Raw genomic sequence first — 20104 nt, forward strand, 5'->3', positions numbered from 1 at the left:
GATTTATTTACTTTCATATATAACTATGTTAGTTTTAAAGAAGTTGAAAATGAGTTGAATAGTGTAATGGTATATTCAAGGTTGTATGACATTTAGTTGGACATATTGATCAGAGAAAATGCAACAAATTAATTGTACTCCACTACTGTTTGATAAAATACGCTTTCTCTATTATTTGTATAGTTTTAAATTACCACATTAAAAACAAGTGATAGAGATAACAGCATGTCTTTACTCAACATCTTGATATGTTACACACAGCCAACAGCCAGTTTACCTTCAGAAGGCCTCAGGCACTTCCATTTAAAACTCAAAACGTACTGAGCTCTGGGGTGCCCTTGTCTCTTGAGCATATTTTGATTATAACTGGACAATTCTAACTGAATGCTAACTTCAAATGGACTAATTTTTTTACAACATTTTTAACAAGTGTATAATTTAATTCAGCTGAGAAAAGACTGATAATTACAATGAAAATAAAACTAAATGAGTCAGAATTTAGGGGTCATAATAACTAAATTGAATGATTGAATGCTCCTCAGCCTGTATTCAGCCTGTAATAAGATTACAACACTGACGTTACAGTGTAACTGGCAGCTCTCATATGTCAGCCATAAACATGTAGGTGAATTGTTGCAATTCTAAATTGTAGTTTCTCATTTTACCTGTGGTATGGAATTTTAGAAAGGGATAATAGTCAGAAAAGCATAGGAAAGTCCTCACAGGAAAACTATGAATACTATCATGTATCTTCAAACAGCCAGACAAATGGCTGATTATGAGTTAGGTTCTGCTGAACATAAGCTCATAGCAAGTGAAAGAGGAAAAAAATTCGGCAGAGTACCTTAACATCAAACAAAACCACTTCACCTTTATTCTTTATAACATGCCTAAACTTTGCACTGGGTTTTTGAAAATAGACTCTTTGATTTGATGACAATGCCAAATATGTCCCATACCTAAAAGAATAACTAGCGTTCAGATTATATTTTTAACAAAGTAAAACTTCCTAAGCCACATGAGAAAAACTTTGTCAAGCAAAACCTGACTCTATGGAGATATTAGGGCTGTGGGACAAACAGGTAAGTTTTGAGAAATATCATAAACAAGGAAAGAAAAGTGGAGAGGTTTCAGGAGAGAACTCCAGGGGTGAAGGCATGAGCACCGAGGGGGGAGTGCTTCAAATCAGTGATGCACAGGAGACCAGAATGCAGACATCTCAGTGGATGTGTTTACAGATAGGGAGGCTCAAGATCATGAAGGAATTCAAAAATTAGCATCAGAGTTTCCAAATTGGAATTGTTATATCAGGAACCAATACATGATTGATAAACAAGACTAAATGAAAGTATACATATATGGGCAGTGGCATTTTGAATGAATTCAGGTTTGACAGGGTGGAAAATGGGAGACCAACCAATTGGGCTTTAGGATAATCAAGTCTGGAAGTAACAAAATAAATTGATGAAGATTTCAGAGGGGATGAGATAAGAGAGGGGTAGAAATAGATGACATTAGGAAGGTGGAAGTCGGGCTTGATAGTGCAGTGCTTATAAGGTTGGAAGCTCATGTTGGTGACAGGATGGCAAAGTTCGCTGCTAATGATATGGTCTCCTCTACACTGGATGGACCAAGCACAAATTGGGTGACTGCTTTGTGAAACACCTCCATTCAGTCCTTAAATAAGATCCTGAGCTTTCAATTGACTAACATTTTGATTCTCCACCTTGCTCCCCTATGAACACTCTGCTCTAGGCCTGCTAGAACATTTTAAAGTAGTTCAACACAAGCTCAAGAAACAACACTTCACTTTAACAGCTTTCTGGACTCAACAACTTTAGATCATAGCCTCTGTTTCTATTTTGCTCAGTTTTTCTTGTTCGCTCTTGTTCTTTGCTTTCTGATGGTGGCCATTCAGAATCCTGCTATTCACCCTCTAGACACAACTTTTGTTTTGCCCATTTCACTGCCACTCCCTTTGGACCTGCACCATGAAAACTTTTGCCATTTAATCTCTTCCCCTTCCACTCTGTTGCAATTCACTTTGATTTTTTCACCATCCTTTCTCCTTCCACTTTCTCAAAACTGATTATATTTTAAATTTTTCTCTGAATTCTGATGAAAAGTCAGAGATCTGAAACATTAACTCTTCTCTTTCCACAGTTGCATCAGCTTCCATACACATATAAGCTGTCATGAAATCCATACAAACCACATGAAATATTCTTTTTGAAGCTTGTATTAACATCTCCCAAATGCTTTCCATTTTTGTCACACAGTGTAATGATACATGATAGATTTATTTTATCAATATTACCATCATAGGTGTAATTGCTTACTTGTTACATAGGAAAAGTAACAACAATAATGCAAACAGACCAAGCAGTATAACTTACAATCCTCCCATTGCTTCTAAGTCATTTCAGAGAGATTCGGATGTTTGTCAGTAATGGACTAGTTGTGTTGTTAACACTAGTTAGTCACAGCCTCTTCACTTCCTTTAACTTTACTGACAACTAGGAATTCATTCTAATGCCAATAACACAGCAGCATGCATCAGCAGTTGCTGTCTCATCCATATGGTGCTGTCTTCTCAGTTCTAATTTAGAATCCATTTGTCATCAACATATAACAGTCCTTCCTGTACCTGAATTATTTTGGCTGCGCACAAGGATGAAATGGGTATCACTAATTCCTTTGCATGTAGATCGCTATAATTCATTGCTACACAAATATATAGAGCATAATGAATTCATTCTTAATTTTTACCCTATAAAGTGTCTGAAAATCACAACAGTGAAAATTAAGATGAGTTCTTGGGTGGTTAATGACAGATGAGATTGATTTGCCTTACTGATACAAAGCAATTGTATGCACAATCTCCTGTGTAGGTCACCTGACAAACACCAGTGAGAACCTGATGTTGCTATATATCATTTAAACTTATTACGAAGCAGAAAGATTGGCTGTGGCACCAGAAGAAACCAAGGTGCTTTTGAAAATAGCATTAATCTTTGTGTAAGTGATAGTTTTACCTGAGTTTTTGAGCTTTCTCCAATCCACAGTTTAGAAGAAATCATCATTGTTAAAGTTCAGTTTTTCCAGATTCTTCTGTGTTTGTCAGCATCCCACTGTATGTTACTTTGATTTTCCATCAGCAATTAATGTATTTGGGCAGGTTTTTAAAAAATGTCAGTTTATTCGACCATTTACCTGACCATTAGAAAGTTTGATATTAAATACAGTTTTGTAACTATGATATAGAGTCATTGAGCCATAGAGATGTACAGCATGGAAACAGACCCTTCGGTCCAACCCGTCCATGCCGACCAGATATCCCAACCCAATCTAGTCCCACCTGCCAGCACCTAGCCCATCTTCCAAACCCTTCCTATTCATATACCCATCCAAATTCCTTTTAAATGTTGCAATTGTACCAGCCTCTACCACATCCTCTGGCAGCTGATTCCATACACGTACCACCCTCTGCATGAAAAAGTTGCCCCTTAGGTCTCTTTTATATCTTTCGACCAGAATTGCATGCAATATTCCAACAGTGGCCTAACCAGTCTTACGATATTGATGTCATGAACGTATAAGATAAAATAGTAGTAATAATCCATAAGCCTCTCAAGCCTGCTGTTCCATCGAACAAAATCATGGAAAAAATTAACTCTTGACCTTTCTCTTTGATTGTTTTGGTGTCCAGAAATGTACTGTTTTGTCTTGAACACGCATGAGTGAGCATTCTCAACCTCTGGGATAAAGAATTACAAGGTTTTCTAACCCGCTGGGAAAATACATTTCTCCTCACTTCAGTCTCAAATGGTAGATCCTTTGGCCTGATTCTAAAGGTTCATATATCTAGATTCCCTTGCTAAGTGAATCAGCCTTTCTCATCTACCCTGCCAAACCTTCTAAGAATTCTACAGATTTTAATGAGTTCATCTCTCATTATCCTAAAATATAAGCCCATACTCAAACTCCTCAGAGGCAATCCTCTCATCCAAGGAATCAATCCAGTCAACCTTAATTGAACTCCCACTAAGACAACTGCACCTGATTAAAAATGAGTGCAAAGATGTCATCAGTTCCAGAGTTTCAGAGTAAATAAACAAAGCCTATCAAATTTGAACATTTTTATACCTGTTTTTGAATTAGGTTACAGCCTTGTGTCTTTGCCTATTCATTAATGTTAACAATATAAACTATACATGTACTGGATATTTTGTTTTGTTCATTTGCTGACAGAGTAGGTTCTAATGGTACGTGATATTTTACACAATGTTTATTGCCTTGTGCATTATTAATATTGAAGATTACGCAAAAAAAAACTTTAATTGATACAAGGGGAAATTCAAATCTGTCACATACAGCATAATGGCTGCTCTATGCTGTTCATGATTATACCCTTGAGAATAGATTCAGGCTTCAGCTGCATGGGCAGAAATTTACCATTGCAGCATTTTCATTCTAATCAGCTGCAAAATGGTGCCAGTAACTAGGTAGGAGGAGTTTACAGCATGGAAACTTGCTATTTGGCTGATCTGGTATATGCCAATGCTTTGTGACTTGAGTCATGCCCCACTACTGACAACCTCGCTCCTGTAACTTATCACTATACCTTCTGTTCCTTTCTCCTTCAGATGCTTATCCAGCCTCCCTTTAAATACACCTATATTCATCTCAACTACACCATGTGATAACTCACATTGAAATATTTGCATTACACAGGTCACTGGCAAAGAAGGTAATGTTGAGATTCTAGCACCAGAGAGTGGCAGGTTAATTATACCATTGCTTTCATGCTGGTCCATCAACTACTAAATAAATATAGGCCATCACACCAGTAATTGTGAGATTTCAATTGTTCTATTTGGAAAAGACCATTTAGAGTCTGGCTGTACAACTAAATTATGGGTCTTATTCACTCAATGACACTGGTAACATTCTGTTGGCAGTGTAATTTCCTATATTTACATCTTTAATGTGAAGCTGCTGTTATGTCAAAGCTATCCAAATTTCAGAAAAATAAAACTGCCTCACAGAGCTGAATGACATGGTTGTTGGTAAGATATTTTACTTTTATATGTCAACAGCTTATTTTCCTTCAAAGCAATTCCTTTATTAAATCCATTGTGGAAACTATATGCAGACTTTTTTTATGAACACTGGAGAAGTTTTCCTCTCAGCAATGTCAAATTCTAAAGCCATTCTGGCTTCTCTTGAATCCCTACTGCACATTGTGAAGTAGTAATTGTTCATCTTAATTGGCTTCATACAATGTCAGTGATAGACAGGGTAGTTTCCTGCTAATTAATGGAAAGAGAAGAGTTCACAGGTCGAGAAATACTTCTAAATAGATAAACTGCATCATGACAAAATGTAATACGCTGGAACAATGGTTCGAGAGACCTGAAACATTAACCCTCCCCTCCCCTCTCCACTGATACCCTTTTTTTGTTAAAGGACTTTCTGGGTTGGCCCAGAATCATCAAACCATACAAATGTGGCAGAAATTGCCTCCTTTATAGAAGAGCACATTTCATGAAAAAAATTCAAGCATAACAAAAAGGAAATTGACAATTCTTTTTAAAAAATGCTATCACTGTTATACTCAAAATTTCAGGAATTTACAAAATCAAGGGTTCCTTGCAAAATTCAGCTATTTTTCTAAAAAAAAGCACTTACATTTTTCTGACTTTATCATTCTTCTAAACCTTTTGCATCCACTTAACAGTAGCAGCAAATCTTTAATTTGCTAAGCTTAACAATAAATGAATGGAAATCTTTGGACCAACAGTCAGCAATTGATTAAAATCTGAAACCTCTCAACAAGAAAGAAATAATATCCAACTGATAACTGCCAGTTATACATCTCTACTCAGAACATTCAGTTGAAGCTTATGTGGTCATTCCAATGCTGTATTTCTAACTCTGCCTAAGTCATACAATCACTTCAGTAACTGCTTGCACCCCTTGTGGTGATCTCCACTGTATCAAAAAGAACGTACAATCTCATGAGTTCTCTGTTAAATGAAGCTAGATATTGCAAACTGGTAAAAAGAGAGTTAAAGACTCTGCATCTGAATGTGTGTACCCATTTGCACCAAAATGGAGGAATTCTTAGCACAGATAGAAATAGATATGACATGATAGCCATTACAAGATGGTTACATGATGACCATATCTACTACCTGAATTTTGAACAGTATTTGACATTTCAGAAAGACAGGAAATGAGGAAAAGATTTTGAGTAGCTCTGTTCAGTAAGGATTTTTTTTTAATGCAGACAAATAATCTTAGCTCAAAAGATCAAGATGCATTTTATATTAGAATCCCAACAATGCAGATAGAGGCCCTTCAGTCTGCACCAGCCCTCCAAAGAGCATCCCGCCCAGACTCAGCACTTCACCCTATTCCTCTAACCCAGTATTTTACCATGGGTAACTCACCTTACCTGCACATCCCTGGACACTATGGGGCAATTTAGCACTGTCAATCCACCTAATTCTGGACATCTTTGGACTGTGGAAGAAAACTTATGCAGAGATGGGGAGAACATTCAAACTCCACACAGACAGTCACCCTAAGCTGAAATCGAACCAGAATTCCTGACTCTGTGAAGTAGCATGCTGCAATGTAGAATTAATTTGGGTATAGATCAGAAATAGGAAATGTAAGAGATCATTCCTGGAAGTAGTTTATAGGGTTTTAACAAGAATGACATTTAAGCTGAAATCGAACCAGAATTCCTGACTCTGTGAAGCAGCATGCTGCAATGTAGAATTAATTTGGGTATAGATCAGAAATAGGAAATGTAAGAGATCATTTCTGGAAGTAGTTTATAGGGTTTTAACAAGAATGACATTGTAGGACAATTGGGGTGGATTAAAGTAATACACCATTACATGAAGATTAAGATTACTAATGACTCAATTGACTGAATTGAGTCAATTGGCAAGGGTAGTCTGGAAGATGGGTCTATTGGGTATATTTAGGCAGCATTGTAAAGCAGTCATTCTAGCACAAACTAGAGCAAAAGGTACTCTAGACCTGGTAATGTGCATTTAGACAGGATAAATTAATAATCTCTTGGTAAGAGTCTTTAAGTGACGGTGATATAACATGATAGAACATCACGTTCATTTGAAGGGAAGAAATGTCGATCTAAGACAAGTATTTTAAGCTTAAGTAATAGCAATTATGAGAATACGAAGACGGATCTGGCTAAAGTGAACGTGAACACAAGGTTCAAAGGTAAGACAGTAGAGGTGCAATGGTAGACTTTTAAAGAGATATTTAATAATTCACAGCAAAGATTTGTCCCAGTAAGAAAAAGATATTTCAAAGGAACTATCATCTATGGATAAGTAAGGAAGTGAAAGATGGTATTAAATTGAAAGAAACATGAGCCAGATCTGCAATGAGTGTAAGGTGAGTATTTCATAGCAATTGCAGGTGTATGGGAAAATAAAATTGTGCCATTGGCATGACTCTACATAACAAACTAGCCATCCAGCCAACTGAGCTAACTGACATGAGTAGATAATGAAGAGACTGGAAATCTGGCGTAGTTGAATTTCCAAAAGGCATTTGATAAGGTGCAACATCAAAGCTTAGTACATAAGAGCTCACGCACATACTAGAATTAGTAAAGGGTTGGTTAGCTCAAGGAAGCAATAAGGAAAAAAAAGGAGCATTTGGATTAGCAAACTGTAACTCATTGAATGCCACAAGAATTTGCACAGTGTCTCAGTTATTTTTAATCTATATTAACATTCTTAATGAAGGGACTGAATATATGGTAGCTGAACTTGCCATTGACACCTACATACAAGAGCCATGAAAGAGTTTACAAAGGGATATAAATGGGTTGAGGCAGTGAACAAATATTTGTTGGGTGGTGAACAATGTGCGAACATGGGAATCTGTTCACTTTGGTAGGAAAAATAAACAAGCAGTAGACAAATTAAATGGAGAAAGATTGCTGGACACAATAGTACAGAGAGATTTCAATGTTCTGGTACATGAATCACAAAATTTTAATATATAAAACAGCAAACATTAAGAAGGCAAATAAGATGTTGTATTGATTTCAAGGAGAATTCAGAGGTTTTACTGCAACTCAGAGACTTGGAGAGACCACATATGTAGTACTGCATACAGTTTTGGTCTCCTTATTTGAAGAAGGATGTAGCTGCATTAGAATCACATGACTCATTCCTGGGAATAAGTGTCTATCACATGAAGAATAGTTGATCTAACTACTAAATTCCTATCAAATGCCAAAATTGTCCTTGGTGTTTGTGAAAGCTGTGGATGGTTTGCATTCAAATTTCCTTTCTTCATTCAGCTTATCTCTAATAACAAAAGCGGAAGTATGAAGTTGCCCAAGGAGAAACTGTGGATAAACATCTCTCTTTCTGATTACAATACATAAAATGAATCTGGATGTAGGTTTGCTCGCTGAGCTGGAAGGTTCGTTTTTCAGACATTTCATCACCATACTAGGTAACATCTTCAGTGAGCCTCCGGATGAAGCACTGGTGGTGTAGCCCGCTTTCTGTTTATGTGTTTAGGTTTCCATGGGTTGGTTATGTCATTTCCTGTGGTAATGCCATTTCCTACAATTACCATTTAATTCAGGAATGTGAACAACCTTAATCACAAATTGTCTAACAGACATAGTCAATGAACAATCTTTTGGACAGAGCTACTGCATTGTACAAGCCTTCCACAATAACACATTTCAGATAGTTTTCAATTTTTAACACACTTGACATTTTCGTGAAAGAATCAAAATATTTGTAGAAGAACATTTGAAATTAGAGAATGAACACATTCAACCCACCAACACACTAAAACAGCAGCTAATGAATTTGAAAGACCCTATACAGACAACAAACAAAACTAATATCATTTACAAAATACCTTGCAAGAACTGTAACAAATACTACGTTTGACAAACAGGCAGAGAACTAGCCACCAGGATGCATGAACATCAACTAGCCACAAAAAGATATGAGTCGAGAGTGTGGCGCTGGAAAAGCACAGCAGGTCAGGCAGCATCCGAGGAGCAGGAGAATCAACGGTTTGGGCATAAGCCCTTCATCAGGCATGAGGCTGTAAGCCGTGCGGGTGGTGAGATATATGGGAGGGGGGTGGGGCTGGGGGGAAGGTAGCTGAGAGCGCAATAGGTTGATGGAGGTGGGGGTGAGGTCAGAGGGGAGAGTGGAGCGGATAGGTGGGAAGGAAGATGGACAGGTAGGACAGATCATGAAGGCGGTGCTGAGTTAGGAGGTTGGATCTGGAATAAAGTGGGGGAAGGGGAAATGAAGAAACTAGTGAAGTCTACATTGATGCCCTGAGGTTGAAAGATCCTGAGGCGGAAGATGAGGCATTCATCCTCCAAGCGTTGGGTGGTTGGGGAGTGACGATGGAGGAGGCCGAGGACATGCATTTCCTTGGCAGTGTGGGAGGGGGAGTTGAAACAGGGGTTGGTTGATGCAGATGTCCTGGAGATGTTCTCTGAAGTACTCTGCGAGTAGGCGTCCTGTCTTCCCAACGTAGAGGAGACTGCATTGGGAGCAATGGATACAGTAAATGACATGTGTGGAAGTGTCGGTGAAACTTTGATGGATGTGGAAGGCTCCTTTGGGGCCTTGGGCAGAGGTGAGGGGGGAGGTGTGGGTGCAGGTTTTGCAATTCCTGCAGTGGAAGTTGCCGGGAGGATGGGTTGATGGGGTTGTGGACCTGATGAGGGAGTCGTGGAGGGAACGGAAAGTGGATCTGGTGGTGGGTTCCATTTGTAGGTGGTGGAAATGGTGGAGGATGAGGTGACATATATGGAAGTTGGTGGGATGGAAGGTCAGGACTAGGGGGGTTCTGTCCTTGTTGCGGTTGGAGGGATGGGGTTCGATGGCGGAGGTGTGGGAAGTGGATGAGGGCATCATCAACCACGTGGGAGGGGAAACTGCAGTCTTTGTAGAAGGAGGCCATCTGGTGTGTTCTGTGATGGAACTTGTCCTCCTGGGAGCATTTGCTGCGGAGGCGGAGCAATTGGGATTAAGGGTTGGCATTTTTAGAGGAAGAAGTGTGGGGGGAAGGTGTAGTCCAGGTAGTTGTGGGAGTCGGTGGGTTTGGAGAAGATGTCAGTTTTGAGTCGGTCACCGTTAATGGAGATGGAGAGGTCCAGGAAAGGGAAGGAGGTATCAGAGATAGTCCAGGTGAATTTAAGGTTGGGATGGAATGTGTTGGTGAAGTTGATGAACTGTTCAACCTCTTCATGAGAGCATGAGGTGGCGCTGATGCAATCATCAATGTAGCAGAGGAAAAGGTGGGAGTGGTGCTGGTGTAACTGCGCGAGATGGACTGTTCCATGTAACCAACAACCAGACAGGCATAGCTGGGGCCCATGCGGGTGCCCATGGCTACCTCTTTCATCTGGAAGAAATGGGAGGATTCAAAGGAGGAATTATTGAGGGTGAGGAGCAGTTCAGCCATACCAATCAGAGTGCCAGTGGAAAGGTACTGGTGGGGACGTCGGGAGAGAAAGAAACAGAGAGCTTTGAGGCCCTGGTCATGGTGGATGGAGGTGTATTGGGACTGGATGTTCATGGTGAAGATGAGGCGTTGGTGGCCAGGGAAACAAAAATCTTGGAGGAGGTGGAGGGTTTGTGGTGTCCCAAACATATGTGGGGAGCTCCTGGACCAGGGGGGATAGGACAGTACTGAGGTAGGTGGAGTTTGGTGGGGTAGGAGCGGGCCGAGACAATGGGTCGTCCGGGGTAGTCAGGCTTGTGAATCTTGGTAGGAGATAGAACCGGGCAGTACGGAATTCCTGAACTATAAGGTTGGAAGCTGTGGGTGGGAGATCCCCCAAGATAATGAGGTTGTGTATGGTCTGGGAGATGACGGTTTGGTGATGGGAGGTGAGGTCATGGTCGAGGGGGCGGTACGAGGAGAAGTCTTCAAGTTGGCACCTAGCTTCAGTAGTGTAGAGGTCAATGTGCCAAACTACCACTGCACTCCCCTTCTCCTGAGGGGAGTGGACAGTTTGAGGCGGTCAATATTGCGGCAGCAGTTGGAAATAAAGAGGTCGTGGATGGGTAACAGACTGGCACAGGGTGTCCAGGTGGATGGGATGTGTTGGAGTCAGGTGAAGGGGTCCTTGGAAGGTGGGCGGGAGTCTTGATGGAATAAGTAAGCCCAGAGGCAGAGGCGACGGAAGGAGTGTTCAATGTAACAAAGCGTGTTGAAACCATTTATCCGGGAGCCAGGGGGGGAATGAAGGCAAGGCCTGTGCTGAGGACTGTTTGTTTGTCCGCAGGGAGGGGGAGGTCTGGGGGGATGGTGAATACTTGGCAGGGCTGGGAGATCGGACCTGGTGTAGGGCTGGAGCTGGGAGTGGGGTGGGGTGGAAATTGTAACTGGAGTGGGCGTGGTAGTGGAGGGAGCAGGAGTGACGTCATTTATGGAAAGGGGTGGGGGGTGGAGTTTGTAACTGTGGGATCAGCGGGGTGCATGTCATGGGCGATTCTGTCAGCGATGTTCAGGTAAGTGGAGTCAGTGGGGGTGGAAGTGGTTATGACGGCAACAGCTATGGCAGCAGAAGTGGCGTAACACATAGCGTAGGTGATGTCGGTGGAGGCAGAAGTGGCCGTGGGGGCAACAACAAAAGGGGCAGAAGTGTTGTTCCGGCTAGGCCTCGCATTGGTTTCAGAGGCAGCGGTCACAGTGGCGGTTATCTGACCAGTAGTTGCAGATGTGGCATGGTCAGCCATGGCTGCAGACTATCGAGTGGCGGGGCCGGAAATGACGTCATCTTTCACCACAGCGGTGGTGGCTGGAATAGCCACGTGGCTGATGGCAGCTGAGCAGTTCTGGAGGCTGGGGGAAGCTTCTGGAATGGTCAAAGAATCCCGATTATTGAGGATGGTACTTGGGAGCTTGTTGTACTTACAGCTTTTGATGTCCGATATGGTGTAGAAAAACTGTTAAGCGTGTGAATTCTAAGAATATAAAACAGCAGAGGTCCTTTGCAGTTCTGAGAGAGTGTGGCCCTCAGCTGAGGAAGGGCTGACTGTAGAGAGATTAGGAGGCGGCGTATGGCTATGAGTGTGGAGCGGAGGATCTGGAAGGAGAACCACTTCTGAAGGCTTTGAATTTGTAGCCGGTACTAGTTGTCCAGTTCAGATCCAAACTGTGATGGTCTGAATATAGTCCAGAATACATGTGGGATCAGTCAGTTCCATAGGCAGACACTAAGGCGGGAGATGTGGCTGTGGTACTGAGTCTGCTTCAGGATGTGACTGAAGAGCTTCAGGGCAGAGGAGATGACCTGGGGGGTGGGGGGGAAGGGTGGGGAGGAGTGCAGTGGGGGAGACACTCTCTGAGATCCTTGTTGAGAGAGGGGGAGAACTTCTTCAATGTAGGCATCTTTGGAAGAGGCTTCGCAGTGAGGTTAAAATCAACTAAGAGAAAGTGAGGAGATGCTGGAGATCAGAGTCGAGAGTGTGGTGCTGGAGAAACACAGCAGGTCAGGCAGTATCCGAGGAGCAGGAGAGTCGATGTTTTGAGCAAAAACCCTTCATCAGAAATGAGGCTGTGAGTGGAGGGGGTGGTGAGATAAATGGGAGGGGGTGGGACTGGGGGGAAAGTAGCTGAAAGTGTGATAGGTAGATGGAGGTAGGGTAATGGTGATAGGTCAGAGGGAAGGGAGGAGTGGATAGGTGGGAAGGAAGGTGGACAGGTAAAACGGTTCATGAGGGCGGTGCCTAGTTGGAAGGTTGGATCTGGGATAAGGTGGGGGGGAAGAGGAAATGAGGACTCAGGTGAAATCCACCAGTTTCCACAAAAAAACATGACCTACTCTCACTTCGACTGGGACAACACATCCATCCTAGGACAAGCCAAACAGAGACACGCACGAGAATTCCTAGAAACATGGCAGTCCAACCAGAGCTCTATCAATAAACACATTGACTTGGACCCCATTTACCACCCTATGAGAAAATGAACAGCGAATGACATAATCAGCCCAAGGAAACCTAAACACATAAACAGAAAGCTATCACTATCACCAGTGCTTCACTGGAGGTTCACTGATAATGTTACCTTGTATGGTGACCGAACGTCTGAAAATGAACCTTCCAGCTCAGCGAGCAAACTGACATCCAGATTTCACTACTCCCATCTGTGACAGAGCAGGATAGAGCACTGAATGTGGAAGTACACTAGTGTACAGTGATCCTCAGCAAATTTGTTCCCAAGTCAGGGGAGACTTTGTTAGCTGGGTCACATGAGCCAGACGAGTGTCAGCTATATTCCCAGAAATATACTGCATGACAAGCTTGCCACTGGCATGGGACGAACAGGCTGCCCATGTTTGTGAGACAAGGATATCTATAAGCAGCACCTCAAGCCAACTGGGATCAGAATGAAAACATGGGAAGTCCTTGTTGACCAAACTGCCTGAAAACATACAGTCAGAAGGGTGCAGCTAAAAAAAAGGACAAAAGAGCCCACTGGAAGGAAAACACGAATCAACTTCAGGACAATGGTATTCATTTGTGCCAACTATGGAAGGGATTACCACTTACAAATCGGCCTCTACAGACCACAACAAATTATTTTCAATTAAAAGTGACATATTCTAGATGCAATCCATCAATACTTGAAACTGACTGTTGCCATTCTCTGATTATCACCATGAAGACAGACTCAAGGCTGAGTGTCTTGAAGGAAATTGACAGGGATATTGACTGGTACAAGATTTTGCAAAACACTTGCCAAGTTATTAAAGAATGCAATGCATGGTAGCCTCAGCAATTGTTGCTTCTGTTTTAGATTTTGCACTTTTTAATTCAAGTTTATCATAAAACATAATTAAAATGTATATCATGCAAATGATGCCAAGGCAACACAAATGAAGTTATTTTTCCCTCTGATACATTCTGCCTTGGATTATTTTGCTATATCATGCATGTTTAGAGTTCAATAATAAATCTCCACGCAGACTGGAATTATGTTATTTTGTCAGTGACGAATTTAAAGAAGAGTCCAGCTTAATTCATTGAAACAGCAGAATCCTGTCAGCTTTGCTTTACATTTTTTTGTTGGTCGTTTTGTGTTTGATGTATATTTATACTTTCATGTCAAGCTGAAGCCATCAGGACAGGAAGCAGCCCAGAGAAACTATTGAAACACAGCATAATAACCCACCAAATGAGTTTAATTTTCCATATTCTGGATTAGTGGTGCTGGAAGAGTACAGCAGTTCAGGCAGCATCCAACGAGCAGCGAAATCGACGTTTCGGGCAAAAGCCCTGAGAGAGGAGGAAAACTTCTTCAAGGCAGGCATCCTTGCAAGAGGATTCGCAGTACTGATTCAAAGTGCATTTAGTCATAAAATACATGCTCAACACTGCTCATCATGTTGTGTGAGCTATCCAGTCAATCTGCTGTCAAGATCCTCTTTCCTGTTAGGGCTTTACAGGGTTAGCTTCTTCAAGCATGCTAGAGGAAAACCATTTAGTCTAACACGAAAAGCCCGAAACATGATAGTTTATTGTATCTTAGTATTTATGAACATGTTACATTACTGTGGAAAAGGACATGGAAGATATAGAGTGTGAGGAAATAGATAGTGACATCTTGAAAAATGTCCATTTTACAGAGGTGGTAGGGGTGGATGTCTTAAAACACATAAAAGTGGATAAATCCCCAGGACCTGACTAGGAGTTGCCTTGAAGTCTGTGGGAAGCTAGGGAAATGATTGCTGGGTCCCTTGCTGAGATATTTGGATCATTGATAGTCACAGATGAAGTGCCGGAAGACTGGAGTTTGGCTAATATGGTGCCACTATTTAAGAAAGGAGGTAAGTAAAAGCCAGGGAACTATAGACCAGTGAGCCTGACATCAGTGGTGGGCACGTTGTTGGAGGGAACCCTAAGGGACAGGATTTACATGTATTTGGAAAGGCAATTAGGGATAATCAACATGGCTTTGTATGTAGGAAATCATATCTCACAAATTTGAGTTTTTTGAAGAAGTAACGAAGAGGATTAATGAGGACAGAGCAGTGGACATGATCCATATGGACTTCATTAGGGAATTTAACAAGGTTCCTCATGATAGACTGGTTAGCAAGGTTAGTTCTCATGGAATACATGGAGAACTAACCATTTGGATATAAAGTTAGAAATCACACAACACCAAGTTATAAGTCCAACAGGTTTATTTGGAAGCACTAGCTTTCGGAGCGCTGCTCCTTCATCAGGTGGTTGATAATCACCTGAGGAAGGAGTAGCACTCCGAAAGCTAGTGCTTCAAAATAAACCTGTTGGATTATAACCTGGTGTTGTGTGATTTTTAACTTTGTACACCTCAGTCCAACACCAGCGTTTCCAAATCATTTGGATGCAGAACTGGCTTGAAGAGACAGAAGGTGATGGTGGAGGGTTACCTTTCAGACTGGAGGCCTGTGACCAGTGGTGTGCCACAAGGATAGGTACTGGGCCACTGTTTTTCGTCATTTATATAAGTGATTTGGATGTGAACATGGAAAGTATAGTTAGTAAGCTTGCAGATGACCCCAAAATTGGAAGTGTAGTGGACAGTGAAGAATATTACCTCGAAGTACAAGGGGATCTTGATCAGATGGGCCAATGGTCTGAGGAGTGGCAGACGGAGTTCAATTTAGATAAATGTGATGTGCTGCATTTTGGAAAGGCAAATCAGGGCAAGACTTATGCATTTATTGTAAGGTCCTGGAGAGTGTTGCTGAACAAAGAAACTTTGGAGTACAGTTTCATAGTTCCTTGAAAGTTGAGTCGCAGGTAGATAGGATAGTGAAGAAGGAGTTTGGTATGCTTTCCTTTATTGGTCAGAGAATGGAGTACAGGATTTGGGAGGTCATGTTGTGGCTGTACAGGACATTGGTTAGGCTACTTTTGGAATATTGCATGCAATTCTGGTCTCCTTCCTATATAGGCCACTGTTGGAATATTGCATGCAATTCTGGTCTCCTTCCTATAGGAAGGATATTGTGAAACTTGAAAGCGTTCAGAAAAAATTTGCAAGGATGTTGTCAGGATTGGAGGATTTGAGCTGTAGGGAGAGGATAAATAGGCTGGGGCTGAGGGTTGACCTTATAAAGGTTTATAAAATCATGAGGGTCATGCATAGGGTAAATAGACAAGATCTTTTCCCTGGGGTGAGCAAGTCCAGAACTAGCGGGCATAGCTTTAGGGTGAGAGAGGAAAAATTTAAAAGGGACCTAAGGGGCAACTTTTTCATGCAGAGGGTGGAGCGTGTATGGAATTAGCTGTCACAGAAAGTGGTGGAGGCTGGTACAATTATAATATTTAAAAGGCATTTGGATGGGTATATGAATACAAAGAGTTTAGGGGGATATGGGCCAAATGCTGGGAAATGGGACTAGATTAGGTCAGGATATCTAGTTGGCATGGATGAGTTGGACTGAAGGGTCCGTTTCCATGATGTACATCTTTATGACTCTATGATGGACATCATTATAGAGACTTCTATGAGGAAGACTTCTTTGAGCACTTTCACGATTCTGTCCCTAAATCTATATAGGCAAAAGTTAGGACTATAGATGCTGGAAACCACAGTTTAGATCAGAGTGGGGCTGGAAAAGCACAGCAGGTCAGGCAGCATCCGAAGAGCAGGAAAATCGACGTTTCAGGCAAAATCCCTTCATCAGGCTTTTGCCCGAAACGTCGATTTTCCTGCTCCTCGGATGCTGCTTGACCTGCCGTGCTTTTCCAGCACTACTCTAATCTAAACCCTAAATCTATATGCCAACATAATATTGGGTGGTACTTAAGGCACTCCTCAGTATTAACCCTTTTCAACTCTTACACCATTATACAACAAGTTTTAGAGATGTGGGGGGATTTATTGAAGCAATTCCTGAGTTTCGGGCTGGGCTAGCTAAATACACAACTACTAAGGGTGGTGCAAAGGCAAATGTGCACATGAAGCTACAAAGTAATGACTCAAGATCACAGGACTGAATTTCAGTGCAATTTAGGTAATTAAAAACTGGTTTGGTTTGTTTCAGGATCTCAGCCACAAACTACCTAATGCAGAAACAGATCTCACAAATCTCTGACAGAATTAATGGTTTAGTAACTCCACCAGAGTTTACATTTTGTCAGAGTTAAATTAACAGGCATTAAACTGATCTAGATCATGCAAACAGTTTTCACAGACTGCACATGACCACAATTGTACTCCTCTTAACTTCAAGGTTGTTCGTTCCCATATTGCAAAAGTCAAACAAGAGACAAAGTTACATTACCTAAATGACAGCTTCCACTGGATGTCACTACTGAGCAAGGACAGCGTTCACACCCAACTGTATCATTGGTTCCTGGCTTCCTGTAGTAACTATCTTTGCACTTCTCACAATGACGTCCTTTGCTATTTCCAGTGCAGTTTAAGCAGATGCCTAAAGAAAAACAAAGAAAATGAACAACAATTTCATTTGCGCAATTTATAGGCTGAAAGTACATCATAAAAACAGTGCAGATTTCTCATGTCCACATGACCTGATTATAGTCTGTAATTCAAAAAGCTAAACTGACCACTTTAGATCACTTGCTGTATTTAATAATTTCACCATAGAGATATAATCAAAAGCAATCAATGATGCTTTGTGATTAAAAGCAGGCAACGACAGCTGCTGACTTAATTGCATTACTCATTACTTCTGAACTAGATCTAAGAAAACCTTTTTTTGGTCCATGTTTACTATTGCTATTAATAAAATGTGCATTTCTCTACTTGTTAAAAGTACTTTACCCTGCACTGATAGCACAGGATCTGATTAAGAGCATTAATGTCATCAAATTGGGATTTTATCGCCTTCTTAATATCAATAAATTTAAATCAGAAATAGCACAAGCTGAATGTTAAAAATATGTATTACAGATGGTATATGTTAACCAGTCCTTTTGCTCAAAATTACACGTGCCAGATCATGTGTTCCCTACATTCCTTGCATTTTCATTTGACTCGTACACTGGATTTAAAATAACTATCACAGCACTCCCTTGATTGGTACTTGAATCAAGTCTTCATCTAACATCATGCAACAACATACTGTCAAATGAAAGAGGCTGTATTTTTTTTGTTGAAAGTATCTTTGCAGCCAAGAAGGTCCTTCATAAACTTTGTATAATTGCTGAGGTCATCATGTTCTCTGATGTTATCCTTATACACATGCCTTATTACATTTTTCAATAATTATAATAAAATGAAACAGTTTTAGGAACATAGGGAAAGGCAGAGGGATTACTGATGGGGTCATGTAGTGAGAGCAATTAGTGTGGAAGGGAGTCAGCACATACAATATCTATTGCAGCACAAACAATCCAGAATGGTCACAGTGTGTCTTTCCACATGATTATAAAATCAGAATATCTGAAATTCTCAATCCTATGAGGGGCACAGATAGAATAAATAGCGAAGGTATTTTCCCCAGGGTAGTGGAGTCCACAACCAGATGGCATAGGTTTAAGTGGGAGGGAAAAGATTTTAAATGGACATAAGGGGCAACTTTTTCATGCAGAGGGTGATGCGTGTATGTAATGAGCTGCCAGAGGAAGTGATGGAGGCTGGTAAAATTACGACATGGATGGGTATATGAATAGGAAGGATTTAGAGGGATATGGGTCAAATGCTGGCAAATGGGACTAGATTAATTTAGGATATCTGGTTAGTATGGGCAAGTTGGACCAAAGAGTCTGTTTCCGTGCCATACAGCTATATGACTCTAAAGATAAATCTTTCCTGTAAAAATACCACTCTGGAATATGATAAAATATGTTCAAGGTCTTTAGTAAAATAGCATGTGATCTGATAAAAATCCCACTCCTCCCAAGTAATTGAAATGTTCTATTAGTTGGAGATTGAAATGAATGGATTTCAATTGTTTAAATATTGCACAAGCAATTCTGCACTGACATCAAACATGAGTTCACAAAGCAGTTTATTCACGGAAAATGATTCATTATTTAGGTCTAATAATACTTTTGTTTTCTCCATTTTTATTCCTTATAGTAACCTTTACCTTTAAAAATGAGCACCAAATCACATCTGGAGAAGTGAAAGTTATGTGGACCAAGAAGGTTGAAACAGAATAGCCAGTAAATACAGAAAGCAAAATGTAGAAGCCATTCTTAAACATCTTGCTCTTAAAGTGATGTACAGAAGTGATGACAGGCTCTGGGTATGGAGTTCCACAGGAACTGTTCTATAATAAACCTATGTCTGTTTTGGAGAAGCTCCTCATTGTCATAGTCTGTGATCAAAATAGAACCTACCACCAGACAGTGTTACCATGGGCCAAGCCCAACATCAGGTTCAATCCAATTTATCCAAACTAAGCTTAATACTATATTGGGAGGAGGTCCATATATTAAAGCATCCCATAATGGACAAGGTGTATTGTGGATAAATCACCACAAGTTACCTGTAATTTGGCTTCTTATTAATAAATCTCAATCAATACTGAAACAATAATTCAAATTTTACTGCATGCAGAAACCAAATATTAGACTCCACAAGGAAGCAGATATAAGCCTGTGACCCAGGCTTATATCTGCCTGTGATATAAGCTAATACCCCATTAATGGTGAAATCTGGCCAGGACTTCAACCAACAGTGATTTGTCTCTGGAAATTTCCAGGGTTTGGTCCTTTTGCACTGTTATTCTTCAACACTGTGCTGCTGAGTTGTTCTGATATTCGATTCTAATACAGATTTTCTTTTGTCCTTTGGTTTCTGAGGTGACATACTGATGATTTTTTAAGAAGTTCTTTCATCCAAATTACTGTATCTATGCAACTTGCCTTCTTATCAGAAGTGATTTATTCATTTCTTGTTACATTTGGCCTTAACTGTCCATTCAAATACCCAGCTTTCTGCAGTGTCTGTAATGAGGTCAACCAGGTGGACATCATAGAATATGAGTTCCCTGATTGGGGCTGCTAATCTGGAACAGTAAGGGAGCTCTGGCTGACAGACATAAACAGGAGTGTCAGACATCCTGTTTACTCTGTGCATTGAC

General features: G+C 40.9%; 1 protein-coding gene across 1 annotated transcript in view; it reads right to left on the reverse strand.

Moving 5' to 3' along the window:
* LOC122564795 (multiple epidermal growth factor-like domains protein 9) overlaps nt 1-20104 on the reverse strand; it is a 320435-nt gene that overhangs the window by 73806 nt on the left and 226525 nt on the right. Inside the window, exon 4 of the mRNA XM_043720030.1 lies at nt 17333-17482. Coding sequence (XP_043575965.1) covers nt 17333-17482 — 150 coding nt within the window. The remainder of the gene's footprint in view (nt 1-17332; nt 17483-20104) is intronic.

Source organism: Chiloscyllium plagiosum, chromosome 30, assembly GCF_004010195.1.
Source record: "Chiloscyllium plagiosum isolate BGI_BamShark_2017 chromosome 30, ASM401019v2, whole genome shotgun sequence".
NCBI classification, from domain to species: domain Eukaryota; kingdom Metazoa; phylum Chordata; class Chondrichthyes; order Orectolobiformes; family Hemiscylliidae; genus Chiloscyllium; species Chiloscyllium plagiosum.